We start from the raw sequence: 14,482 nt of genomic DNA, 5'->3' as shown, positions 1-14,482 counted from the left end.
AATAGGATTTTGACATGTGACAAATTTTAAAAATAAATGGAAGTGTATTTTAGTCAATTTTATCCAATCTTCTTCCTTCTTCTCTCCCTGTAACTTTAAAACCCATCATTTTCAAAACCCACCGTCTTCAACCTTTTCTTCACTTTCTATCTCAATAATCACTACATTATTGTGCGATTTTCGTCACCAATCAATGATTCAAACACCCAATCAACGTGTTCTTCAACTTTTTTGAAGAAACCCAGTTTAATTTCATACAATATCTCATTTTTTCCCGTGATTTTGAAGCGAATCACTCGATTCGTTCAATCCGATCGCTGATAAATGTTTCTAGCATTCAAATTTTCGTCAATCGTTGAAGAAATCTGAAGAAATCGACTTCGATCTATGTAAGAAATTTTTTAATTGTATTTTTACAATCTGGGTTTTTGAATTGAGTCATTGTGTTTTACAAAAGAATGAAAAAATCATTTTTTTGTATTTTCATTCCATTGCGTTTTAGAAACAACACATTTTATTATGTTTTTAGTACATTGAGTTTTAGGTAAAACACATTTTATGTGTTTTTAGTCCATTCCATTTTAGAAAAAAAGGACATTTTTTTGTGTTTTCTAGCTATTGCGTTTTAGAAAAAAGGTGCTTTCTGGCCACTGCGTTTTAGAAAAAAAAGACATTTTTTTTTTTGTTTCCTTGCCATTGCGTTTTAGAAAAACGACATCTCTTTGTGTTTTTTGACCATTACGTTTTAGAAATAAGGTGTTTTCTGGCCATTACGTTTTAGACTTTTAGAAAAAAGACATTTTTTTTTGTTTTCTGGTCATTGCGTTTTAGAAAAAAGGTATTTCTTTGTGTTTTCTAGCCATTGCGTTTTAGAAAAAAAAATATTTGTGTTTTCTGACCATTGCGTTTTAGAAATAAGACATTTTTTTTGTGTTTTTAGACCATTGCGTTTTAAAAAAGACTTTTTTTTTGTGTTTTCAGCCATTGCGTTCTAGAAATAACACATTTCTTTTGTGTTTTTTGTCTATTGCGTTTTAGAAACAAAGCATTTCTTTGTGTTTTTTGTCAATTGCGTTTTAGAAAAAGTCAATTTTGTGTTTTTTGTCCATTGCGTTTTACGCATCTGGGTTTTCGAATTTTTTTTTTCAAAAATATAGCAAGAGTATACTCGTTTTAAAGATAAAAAACGTCCGTTTTTTGGTGCAATTTTATAAAAAAATAATGTCGTATCAAAGAGTTATTAACGTCTAAAAAACGGAGGGAATTGGAGGAGAGAAAAACTATTGCTTTGGATTGACTAGAATACCACTACACAACTCACGCGCGTCCTTTTTTTTTATCAATTATATCCATTTAATCCAATCCCTTGATTAATCAATTGATGGTCAAGATTACTTCATAACCTTTCTAGCAAAAAAAAAAAAAAAAAAAAAAAAAAACTTCCTAGTATATCCTGACCCTAGTCAAAAAGTCATTTTTCATATATTGTTCTAACACGATTAAAACCAACTCAAACAAGTTTGAAACTGGTACAAACAAAATCAACACAAACATGTTCTAATTAGCACATAGAGTATTGAAACTAGCCACATATAGTTTCGAAACCAGCACAAACATAACCATCACAAAATAAGTTCGGAACTAGTACAAAATAACCGACAGGCTAAAACCAACAAACAAAAGAGTTTTTGAAGTGATATTCTTCATTCTCGGGTTATTTTTAGTTCCTGAACCCAACATATACGTGTAATATTAGCCGAAGAGTCACTAAGTGATGCAGATAACCTTATAAACTATTTTTATATAACTTACCATTCCAAGTTACACTTGCAAGCTATGCAAAATCAAGAACTTATATTTGCTAAGAAGACCGCTACAATGCTTTAGCAAGTGCATCAGAGCAGACACTTAAAAGGCTCCCTTGGGTATTTGAACGATCTATTTTCTTTATGACAAAGTTAGCTTCCGCGCACAAACTATCAAATACTAACTGCATTTTAGCCCTGTTTGATGTCGGCAGCTTTGTCAGTAACCCTTCAATGCGCTGCAACTTTGAAATGATGTCACAAATCTTTTTTGTCTCACGCTGGCTCTGCTTTGTCAGATCTTCCCTGTAATTCTTGATCGGTTCTTTCCTTTGCACCATATCAGCCCAGTTAATGTTAGCTTTATCGCGCTCTAGCTTCAACCGTAGTTCTGCCATAAGATGTTGTGCCAGTGTTGCGTCACTCGCTTTAATCTTCTGCAGTGTGCGCATAATAGCATAGCAATAAAAATCAAAAGAATTTTAGCCATTTATTTAGAATTAAACCTACCTTGGTAATACAGATATGGATATATTATAAGCTTTGACAAAAGTAAAACAACAGAAGGAACACTTCCCTTAAAAGCATTCACCTATTAATCCATATCCGTACGCATTGCTTTTTATAGAGGTGCACAAACCCGGTTTTTTGCCCAAACCATTTTGGGTTGGAACCAGTTCCGGTTTGGGTTAACAAAAGTCAAAACCGATTTTTGTTAGAACCGAATTGAAGAAAGTAAAAAAATTGTGTTTGAACGGTTTGGAAACAGTTTCAAGTATAGAATTACAGCCCAATTTCAACTCTATAGTTTGGGTCGGTTCCTAACCGGTTCTTGCAAAACCGGTTTCTATTCTGGTCAGTTCCGGGTTACAAATTGTTTCTGGTTCCCGAGTTGGTTTTTTTGTGCACCTCTAGATTTTGATTAAAGGGTAACCAATTGAAAAACAAGCTTAAACCGATTGCCAAATATACAAGCCCACAACTCAAGAGTTATTGCACTTGAAAAAATTGTCAGAAAGTTCACAAATCACTGAGAATGTTGAAACACGTCAACATATATCATCATATCTTGTCCAAAAATTTACAGGACATATAAGAATAGTTAAATATTCAAAAGTTTGAACATATGCCTTATAAAAGGTTCTCAATTTGGTTATGATGGTAAATAAAAAATATAAACCGGATCAAGGTTAGCCAGGTGACATCAAAATGAAATCTAACAAAAGATTCTAATTCTAATTATTATGCCTATTGCTTGCCTTAAGTATGATGCATGGTAGATAATAATATCCTTCTTGGTGTAAATACCTCGCGTGTAATCATTGTGAACGAGGCACTTGGAGAACAACCGAGCAAATAATTTTTTACTAAATCAGACACGACCACTTTCTTTTGTGCTTGCCCCTCCAATTGTATGTTCACCGGATGAATCTTTAAACTCCTCAAGTTAGCAAACGGAGAAGGTTGATTTGAGATTAGTTCCACTGAGGAAGTGAGGACCTGCAGAATTTTTAAAAAAGAAATACATATAAAAAAGTACTGAACATTCATTACAATAAACGTACCTCACGAAGAGAGACATATTTCCTTCACAAATAAAAAACCAAATACCTCTAAAATTTCCATGTTAAGGGTAAGATATTTGACATTATGGAACTGCTGAAGTCGACCAACTATAGCATGAGCTTCTATCTCGTGAGGTTTGTGTATACAAAGATCTACCTCCTCCAAAGAAGATAAGTTGTCTGTTGAGAAGTTCAAAGAATAACCACTTCTATATATAAAGGAGGTAAGTTCAGGTGTAGAAAGATGCACCCAATCACAATTTACAATAGTGAGAATCTTGAGTTGAGGTACATCCACATGGAATAAATTCCATCCCCATCCTCCATTTTTAAGTGTGAGATTAGAGAGTTGAGGATGACAAATACTGAAAGCGATCGATCCCATTATTTTGCAGCCATCTAAAGTGAGAATCTTCAAGTTTGGACACATAGAGATAATATTGTTATTGTCATCATCATCATCAACAACTTCTTCTTCTTCGTCTTCGTCTTCGTCTTCGTCTTCATCTTCATCTTCATCATACAATGTGACATACCCAAGACGTAATGTTGTTAAGGCTGGGAGCTCCCAAGTTGGTGCAACCGAACGATCAATGGAACCGAGTAACGTGAGATGTTTGAGGGACCGTGAACGAAAGAGAGAAAGAGGGAATCTAATCTTCTTCTCAATCAGGCATGTAATAGTCATATCTTGGACATTGTGGGCAAATGCATAGTTCATAACTCTTTTGGCAAATCCCCTACTAACCCCCTCATGAAGACTAAGCATCAGAGATGCCACTTCTATTTGATCATTGCGGCCAGACAAAACACTGGTAACAGCTTTTGAGAACTCGGGCAACGAAGGGAATTCCTCACTAAAGAAATTGAGATAAGGCATTGCAGTCCATATAAACCTCCATCTCGATGACAAAACACTGGTTTCAACAGCATGTTTGATGCTAACGAAAGATAGGATTTTATGAATAAGATCATCTGGCAAGCTACTTAGTCGATCACCTTCTACATTCATTTTCTTTATATCACAACTAAAATCCATTCTCTTCCCGCTGTATCTTGATACAAAGCACCAATTTCGATACAGGACCCCTCGCCTTTTGATTTCAAAAGCTGCAATTTTATATGGACAACATAAAGTAGTTAAGTTCCAACTTAAGAGGCAGTTCAAACCTAGGGTGTAAACGAGCTGAGCCCTAGCTCGACAAGGCTCGATCTCGGCTCTTATAACTTACAAGGGCAAGAAATCATTCAAGGGTTGTTGATTATTTCGTGTTGGTGTATATGGAAAGGAAGGAACGAGATGGTTTTCAATCAAATTAGTCGTAGCACGCAGGAGATTGTGAGGGAGATTAAGTCGAGAGGGTTTTCCTGGTTTAAAAATAAAACGTTATGTAATTATATTAGATGGGGTGATTGGTGTAAATACCCTATGTATATGTTGTAATTTTCTGCCACTTGCCCGTTTGGGTCGGGGTGTGTGTTTTGTTTGGCTTTTTGCCCCTTTGGGCGGATGTGTCTTTTTAATGAAGTTCTCTTGTAAAAAAAAAAAAAAAAAAAAAAAAAACCTCAAACTCGGCCCACTACACATTATATAATTATTCTTTTAGATAATCTGATTAGAAATTTCTATATAACAAAACATATATTATTTAGTTAATTTCCTTAAAAATCGTAACTATATGTATAATATTATTATATAAATAAAAATATTCAATATTTTATATAAAAAGTATATAAATGCCAGTCTCATTTATGCTCGAGAGCGGGCTCATGTGTTGGGCTCGTTTATTAAGCAAGCTTATTTTTAAACTCAAGCTTGGGTTGAGCTATAAACTCAAGCTTGGGTGAGCTACGCCTAGCTCGATTCGAGCTCTCACGACCGGCTTGTTTTTTTACACCCAAGTTAAAACTTAAAACGCCAAGCAGAAAAATAAATCCTAAACTTAAAATCAGAAAATGGAATATTAACCACGAGATTAATTAGTACTCTAACCATCCATGTGCAAATCAGACAAAATATCTATGAGCACCCTAAATAAGAAATCGGTGGTTCAACGGAAGATGATTTTTGTTTTTGGAAAGTATTGAAAGGGAGATGATGAGTGCATGTTGTGAAAAGGTACCTTTTTCTTCAAGGAAGAAGATGAGAAGGTGAATGATCTCTGCGTTGGTATGGCGGGATGTGGGCGTGAGAGAACGTGCAGGACTGCTGAAGTGATGATGAATTTATACTGTTGCCTAACATATATTTAATGACTTCGGGTTAAACCAAATGGTAAAACATCATTTAAATCGACTTTTAAAACTTTTCTAACTACTTATTTTTATCCCGCGCGTTGCGGCGGGACCCAATGACTACAAAAGGCGTGTCAGTAACGACAAACAGATACCGAATATCAAAACATAAATAAAATGACGTGGTAAGAATAGTCACTCCGTCATAATGAAGCGATTTTAAATAACCTAATATATAATAATAGGACCCACACGTCCTACACGTTAGAAATTCGGTTGTTTTCAGTTCAGTTATTACAATGCTAACATGTTAAAATATAGATGAGCTCGGTACCGTTAATGGCAGCGAAAGTACCGATCCGGAAAATCATCGAAATTAGGTACCGGCACCGAAAATGCTCGGTACAATACGGTATGGTATTTGAAGGTAAAAATCAATAAATACAGGTATGGTGCTAGACCGGTGTCGAACCGAAAGTAACGATTCTGAAAACGCCAAAAGGTGGGTACCAAATTGGTACCGAAAATGATTTGGTATAGTAAATTTGGTACCGATACCTATACCCGATACCATTTGCTCATCTCTTAATGATGTTACTATCCATTTCATTTTAATTTTAATTTAAATTTAAATAAATAAATTACTTGCATTGTTGCGTTGCTACAGGATTTGATGAGCTCGTTACCAACCGGTACCGAAAATACCGTTACCGAAATCCCCAAAAGTGGGTACCGGTACCGAATATACCTAGTATGGTACGGTTCGGTACCGGTCGGTACTGGTACGGCACCGGTATTTGAGGGTAAAAACCGGTGAATACCTGTGAAGAACCGGTACCGAAAATACACCGATTTGGTAAATTTGAGACCGGTACCTATACCCGATACCATTTGCTCATCTCTTAATGATGTTACTATTCATTCCATTCTAATTTTAATTTAAATAAATAAATAAATAATTAATAATTAATAAATAATAAATAATAACTTAAATAAATAAATAAATAAATACTAAATTGCTGTTCATTCCGTTTCTTTTTTACCATATATAAATTAAGTAAATAATGAATAAATAAATACTAAATTACTGTTCATTCCGTTTCTTTTTTATCATATATGAATTAGGTTACTTATATTATTTTTGTCTCAATTAGATAACTAAATATTCAAATCGAGTCATGTCCTTTTTTTCACGTGTCAAGAAAAAAATGAAGCATAAGATTCCGTGGTCGAATTATTTTAATATATGAAATTAAATTTATAAAAATAAAAACACTTTAATTACATTAAAAATTTTAAAAACAAGTTGCAATCCATGTCATTACTCGATGTTAGCATCAAATAAAATAGAAAAAAGAAACAAAAATCCACATCATCACGGTTACCTATGAAATGGATGAAAAAACCTTTAATTTTAATGAAAAATGAATGTTGAGTGACTTGATTGGAACACATTTGAAACTTAAATGACCTAATTGGAACACTTTAAAAACTTGACTACTATTCTACAAAGTTACCCCTTTTTGTTATCCGAATGTCGCTTTAACTATCTGTTGTCATTAAGCCAATCACTATTTCAGAAAAAAAAAATTCTCACTATCTGAATGCCCGTTATAGTAAAACTTTAACTCCTATCATAACATTTTTGCTTTCGACGAGACTCAAACCATAATATTCATTTTGAAAGGTCAAAGACTCTCAATTAACAAGAAAGTAATTGGATTAATGATATCTCATATTTTTAAAATATAACAAACAAATTTATAGGAGTTTTTAAAAGAACTAGGTTTATCACCCTAGCCGTGTTGCAGCGAACTTCTTTTATTATTTAGTTTGTGTTTACGTGTGTTTTGAAATCACTACGAGCGCGTTGCACGCGGAACCACTAATAAGAATAAAAAGAAAATGTAACAAACATTAAAAAATAATCGAAAGAAAATCAACCAAAAAAGTTGTATGTTAATGATGTTGTTCGTATGAAACTCGTGGTTAGAGATGAGCAAATAATACTGGGTACCGGTACCGAATTTCCCAAACCAAAGGATCCTAAGTACCAATTCGGTACCGACTTTTGGTGTTCCTAGTACCGGTTCGTTACCGATTTTTACCTTCATGTGCCGGTACCGTAACCGGTATTTTCGGTATCGGTTGCCACCGAGCTCATCCATACCCATGAAACTAAAAAAGGAAATCATTAAAAGTTGAAGAAAATCAGCAAGAAAAAGTTGCACGATACCGTTGTTGTTTGTACAGCACCCGTGATCAGGGATGAGCAAATGGTACCGTGTAGCAGTACCGAATTTCCCGAACTAAAAGATTTTCAAACTCAATCTGATACCGACTTTTAGTGTTTTCTGTATCAGGCTGGTGCCGATTTTTACCTTCATGTACAGATAATAAACCGGGCCGTACCTGTATTTTCGATACCAGTATTGATTGACACCAAGCTTATCCAACTGAAAAAGCCTTTTTATTTTCGAATAACATATTGGGTTGTATAGAGTTTTAAATAAGTTAGTGGTATATGAATTGTTTTAATTATATATAAATCACTACACTAATGTGTTACAGAGTATAAAAAAATATTAAATAGATTAATATTAAAACTTCATGAATTAGAAAATGGTATTTTTAAATAAAATATAAGAGTTAATTACATATATAGTTGTTATGATTTATTGAAAGTAACATTTTTAAGTACTAACCTTTTTTTGTAACAGGTTTAGATTCTACGGTTTCGATTTTGTAACATTGTTCAGTGTCAAGGCTATCTGTCGTTAATTTTTCTATAAAATCAATGTAAAATGACTAAAATACCCTTCATTATTTAATTTTTTGTTAGTAGTCAAAGGTGCTACTTTCAATAAGCCATAAGGATTATATGTGTAATTAACTCTAAAAAAGTATTAAAACTTACTTGTAAAAAAAGTATTATTAAATATGTTACATAACAATTTTTAGTAACTATACTCTTTAAATTGATATACATACAATTACCAAACGTTTATTATGAAACAAAACATTGTAATAGGGAGAATCTTTTGTTTTTTTATTCATCTTTATATGCCTAATTTCAAAAAAAAAAATGATAAATATAAAACACATGCATTGTCACACCTTGACTTTTGCGGAAGTGTATGATGTGTGACTTGTTTAATATCATTGCATTCAATCATAATAAACAACTACATGATTTAAAACGATGTTCATCCATTCATAATATTTGAGTATTACAAACACTTGTTATTTAAGTTTTAAACACAACCTTCGACTAGGTTACAAACCAACAAAAGTGGATGACATCTAAACTTGAAGTCTACTTCTAGAAACAACACACGCGCCCAAGATCCAACCTGTCACCTGAAATACATGTAATTTTGGAAAACATCAACGAAAGTTGAGCGAGTTCATGCGTTTTGTTTGAGTACTTGTAAACCTTTGAGAGACTCCTTTAAAGACAGGTATGAAAAGCGCGTATACCAAATAAATGTTTTACAAGGACACTAAGGCATGTGAGGACATAGGGAGCACTCGTAATGAGTAGGCTTATACCCTTGTCGATTTCCCTCGACTATGTCGAATTTCCCTTCGACTATGTCAATTTTCCTTGACTATGTCGATTTACCTCGACTATGTCGATTTACCTCGACTATGTCGATTTCCCTCGACTATGTCGATTACCCTTGACTGGGACACCGAAGCACTCAAGTGATCACATGAGGACCATGAGTGGGGCTCGGCCGTACCCGTTAGATCTAACCCTCGTCCCTAATTAAGTATTAATGGCATTTCAATATCTAGTCTATGCTCACATGATCTAGTATTTCATAGGCATTTCATACCGTTTAAGTATCCGTAACATGTATTCCACCCCCGAGAGTTATAAAACCAAAAACAGTTAAGAGAAAAGGGGGAGCATGAACTCACTGCTTTGCGTCTTCGGTACTCGTAACTCAAATCTCGTCAGCAAACACGACTACCTACAATGTGCTAGGGTCTATTAGACGAGCGGGCCGTGTCTTGTCTTAGTATTCCTGTTTTGAGTTACGTTTCTTTTATGTCTTTAACATTATCCAAGGTTATAATACTTCTCAAGTATTTATTTTCGTACTTTCTTCCCAATGGTGGGAGTATTTCATTCATGTGTATTTGTATTCTCGTATTTGTAGTTTCAAAATAATATATTTTCAAGTCTTACTTCCGAAAATATATTTAAACTTGTTTGTCCCAAAAATAATGTATTTCAAGAAAATATATATTTTTCTCAAAAATCATATATCTTCTAAATATTCTAAGAAAACATATTTTTACTTCCAAAAATAATATATTTTCTCTTTGTCGGAAATATGATATACTTTGTAATAATAACGAAAATCATATTTTCATTTCTTGTGTCCCAAAATAATATTTACCCAAAAACATATTTATAACGGTATTTTCCGGAATATTTTGTAAGTTTCGTTCTTGCATTTGATTTCACAATACTGAGTGTCTAACTATATATTTATTCCTTGTGCATTTTGGTATTATTTTGGATTGTAAGTTCTTGGTATTTTGTTAAGTTATATTACTTTAATTCCTAAAATAACATAACTATTACACCAAGTATACAAATAATCACACACAATGTGTTATAAATGTAAATGTATATTCTAAATACATATTTATCCATTTTTGTTTATAAAAACCAACCTCCAATACTTGTTATTTTTGTAACAAAATCTATGGCAAAGTTTATATTGAAAACCATAGTTAAAACTCACTTGTATATACTTGTTTAGAAAATATTTTTCTAAGTGTTTGTATTTTTTAGAAAATTTCGCCGTAGTTTCCCCTAAAAATGAAGGTGTCCATTCTTTTTAAGCATATCATTTTCTTTTCAAAAATCATCATAAGCAATCAACCAACATCCCTAAACAACTTTTACTTACCAAGTGCCAAAACATTGCATTTTACATAATAGTCATGAACTTGAGTTTTCATAAAAACTTGTAGTAACTTGGTAGTATGTTTAGTAGACTTAGTTACCCTTTAAAGTGTGTTTATTTCTTTAAAATTCTCATTCTTAAAATATTTGAGTGTTTACAACTTGTTAGATGATTTTTCCAAAAATCATTCTTTTGAGTTTTTCTTGTAAACAATATATTCTTACCCTTGTTTCACTACTAGAAACATGGTTATTTTCTTTAAAACTATGTTCATGTAAATCTTGTGCTTTAACTTGGTTTCTTTGGAAAACTATTTTAGAAACCATCCACTTACAAGACTTGTATTTTATTTAAATCACCATTATATGAAAATAATTTTTATTATTCAAGTTCATGAAAGACATAAAGCATGATGATCTTGATCTTTCACAAGATCACCACTTTAACTTACTAGATCATGTGTTTGATCACAATCTAGTAGGTTACTTATGATGTCTAGCATCACTAACACTAATAATCATTCAACAAGAAGCAAACAATCATAAAACAACAAGATTTCATATGTTTATAAGCTTATGTTAGAGATTTATGATTATGTCTTTTAATGTTCATTATGTTTAACAATGTTCATCTTCTATTAACCATCAAAATATGAAGAATCAAGAGATATAAGAGTCTTACTACTAGCACAAGGCTAGGGAAGAACACTTGAAGTTGAAGATGATAAATGTGTTGGATAAAAGCAATCGGGAGAGGTCCTTCAAGATCCGTTGCTTGCAACCTTCCTAATTAGGCTCGAGATACCTTAGAACCACCTTATAATGTATTGGGATGAAGTGAAAATGGAGGTGTAGGGTGGTGGGGTTGGGGCCGTGAGCATGGAAGGGAGGAGAGGGAGAGATGTTGGTGAAATGTGGGAGTGATTATGGTCCATAATGTCACACCCTTTTCTGCGGCGGAAGCACGAGGTGTGATCATGAAAGGTTCTCATTGCATACAAAAGGTAAACATACTACATGCTCATAATAATAACTTTAAATACCAAACATTTCATAATTTGAAAACATAAGTTTAGCGTTTACATCGCGAGATAGCATAAAACATTGTCCTAAAAGTTTACAACTTTAATTAAGCATAACATAAACGACATCCACAAGCATGAGTAGGACCGCGCGCACATCCACCTTTAGTTACCTGAAATACATGTGAGTTTTGGAAAAAAAACATCAACATAATGTTGGTGTGAATTCATGCAGTGATTGTTTTGAATGTTTAAATACTTGAATGAAAACATAGTATGAAACTAGTAGAATGTATGAATGTTTGAATGTAACTTGTAAAAACGTATCTGTAACTGAGTACTATGACTGTTTGAATGTGTGAGATCGCTAGTGGTTTGCAAGGCCACTAACATGTGTCACGACATAGGAAGCCACCAAACCTAGGCATTTTTGTCGACTTGACTGAGACACAGAAGCACTCATTGGTAGAAGTAGGCCAAGAGTGGGGTTGCCTGAAACCCATTAGATCTAACCTTTTGTTTCGCGGTCTGAATGTATACGTTGATTAATGGTGCTTATGGTACCCTATTCGAGACATGATCTAGAATGTTTCACTTGAATGTTTTTGTACTCCATCATACCATTCGTAAACAATATAACATTTGTAACATGTATTTCACCCCCGAAGTTATAAAATCAAAAACAGTTAAAGAAAAGGGGGAGTATGAACTCACAACTTTGCGTTCCTTGTGTCGTGAACTTCACCGGATTTTGCTTATAATGCGTCGTGACCTAAACGTGTTTTATTGTCATTAGTCACTACACTTGTATCGCACAAGCACAAGTCACTATTTTTGTATATATATTCTTGTGTTAAAAATAACTTTTATATTTTTAACTAAGTGTCTTACTTATATTATTTTCTCAACAATTAATATAAGTATCTTGTATTTTGCACTTTGCACCCGAATTATGTATCTTTGTTCAAAACTTTATTTCATGTTCATAACTTGTCTAAGTTATTTATTCTATCAAATAATATATTCTCATAAATATATTTTCTTGTATTTGTCTAAGCATATTGTATATGTATTTTTGTATTTTCACTTCTTATGGGTGTTTAGTGTATTTTCAAGTCCTAATACACTATCACGTATAATACATACTACATACACTTAGCACAAAATTTGGTGATCAAATAATATATATATTTTTCTCAAAAATATACATACTTAATGTCAATTTTTATCCTTGAAGAAATCATCATTTCTTAACTCAAAAATTAGGGAAACCTTGGTAAATACCTTGGTATACATTTTTAGGGAATAAGTTTCTCAAAACTTATATATTTTTCTAAGTGTTAAAATTTATAAAAATTTTGACAGAGTTTCCCCTAAAAATGGAGGTTTCCCATGTTTTCAAAACATGTGTTTATTTTCTTTTAAAAATCATCATCAATCAATCTCAACAATCATCAACAACATATACTAATTTCTCTATTTCATGAACTTGAAAATTTATAAAAATGTGTAGTAACTTACTAGGGTATTTAGTAAGTCTTGTTACCCTTTAAAGTGTGGTTGCTTCTTTAAAAATTTCATTTTTAAAGAATATGATTCTTTACAACTTATGTTCATGTTTTCTAAAAATTCTTCTTCTTGTATTTTTCTTGTTACACATGTGTGTAACACCTCGAAAATTCATGTCCAATAATGTATTGACATGTGTCGTAAGCTTTGAACGTGTGAAAGAATACTTTAGAAGGGCTACAGTTGACAAACAACGAAACTATGTGAATATAAGGGTCCAAAGTGTCAATAATGGATAAATATATTTTAAAATAGCCCTACAAGATGTTTATACCTTCAAACGAATAAATCATCAATCATACGGAGCTAAATATAAAAGAAAGTGAGAGTTTACAAACTTCAGGGGCTAAATGTGTCAACATGTTTAAAGTATACCCCTGAGTGACCTTTTGGCAAACCCGAAGCTTTGTAACGATAAATTATGCTCACTAGATTGTGTGATAAAAATTTCATAAAGTTTCGTTATCATATAAGAAAGTTATGATGAAATTCGTATACGAGGGGTTAAAAGCGTCAACATTGAAATTTATGACTTTTTGGGTGATCTCAAGGTTAACCAAGGACTTACCAATACTTAGATATGTTATGGAGCCCTTAAAAGTAAGGTTAAAAGGTCAAAAGTGCAAGAAACAAGTTCAAAACCACGTTTAAAAAGGATCAGGGGCCAAACTGTAATAAATGAAAGTTATGTGACCTGACCCGACCCTCATACCGGCCGCGTAAGGGTCTATAGGGACCTTACGCGGGCCGCCTGGATGTCTGCAGCAAATAAAAAACGTCCAGCTGCCTGTTAAAGCTGTTAAACCGACTTAAAATGGTTGTTTTGCATACCAGGGTCTGCCCCAATGGTTTTTCATGCATAGGGGGCACCTGTAAACATCCCATAACATGTGTAGACTTCCTTGGCATCATCTTGTGAGATCAAAATCACTATATAAGGAACCCACATGTTGTAACACTTGTGCACACTCATTTGAAATATTCACAACTTCAGTTCTGGAGCTCCTCTGATCATCCTCAAGCTTCCTAGTGATCTCTAGTCGTAATTAGGACTCTTGTAAGCATTCTTAACCCTTCCTAATTCAGTTTAGCTTAGTTAATTAGCTAAAAGTCAAACCGTCATAATTAAGGTTTGACTTCGAGATTACTCATAAATTACTCAGTCAAATCTCGAATTAAAAATACCTATAAGTAGGTAATTATGTGGGTAATAAACCCTTGAAAGGGTATTCTCAGATTCCCACTCTAACTATGTCAATTGTCGGGTCAAAGCTTACTTTAAAAAGTCAACAGAATGCTTATTTTCAAATTAATGCATAATTAGCAATGTAAGATCCATGCAACCTGTTTTTATCATTA

The 14,482-nt window shown here is 33.2% G+C and overlaps 1 protein-coding gene across 1 annotated transcript; it reads right to left on the bottom strand.

Annotated features, from left to right (window-relative positions):
- Nucleotides 1-1,591: 1,591 nt before the first annotated feature.
- On the bottom strand, nt 1,592-5,559 carry LOC110938904 (F-box/LRR-repeat protein At1g55660). Its single transcript, XM_022180894.2, has 4 exons — nt 5,494-5,559; nt 3,417-4,480; nt 3,114-3,305; nt 1,592-2,242 (listed from the first exon to the last, which is right to left on the bottom strand). The coding sequence occupies exons 2-4, from the start codon at nt 4,407-4,409 to the stop codon at nt 1,874-1,876; spliced, it is 1,554 nt and encodes a 517-aa protein (XP_022036586.1). The 5' UTR covers nt 4,410-4,480; nt 5,494-5,559; the 3' UTR covers nt 1,592-1,873.
- Nucleotides 5,560-14,482: the final 8,923 nt, after the last annotated feature.

The sequence above is a fragment of the Helianthus annuus genome, chromosome 5 (genome assembly GCF_002127325.2).
Source record: "Helianthus annuus cultivar XRQ/B chromosome 5, HanXRQr2.0-SUNRISE, whole genome shotgun sequence".
NCBI lineage: Eukaryota > Viridiplantae > Streptophyta > Magnoliopsida > Asterales > Asteraceae > Helianthus > Helianthus annuus.
This window is presented reverse-complemented; position numbering and strand designations above follow the sequence as displayed.

Bases quoted from the DNA above. Each gene is read 5' to 3' on its own strand.
- LOC110938904 (XM_022180894.2), bottom strand. From the start codon at position 4,409: ATGGATTTTAGTTGTGATATAAAGAAAATGAATGTAGAAGGTGATCGA. The intron at 3,306-3,416 runs GTATTTGGTTTT...AAAATTCTGCAG, and splicing joins TTAACATGGAAATTTTAGAG to GTCCTCACTTCCTCAGTGGA. The intron at 2,243-3,113 runs GTATTTACACCA...CGCACACTGCAG, and splicing joins TCACAATGATTACACGCGAG to AAGATTAAAGCGAGTGACGC.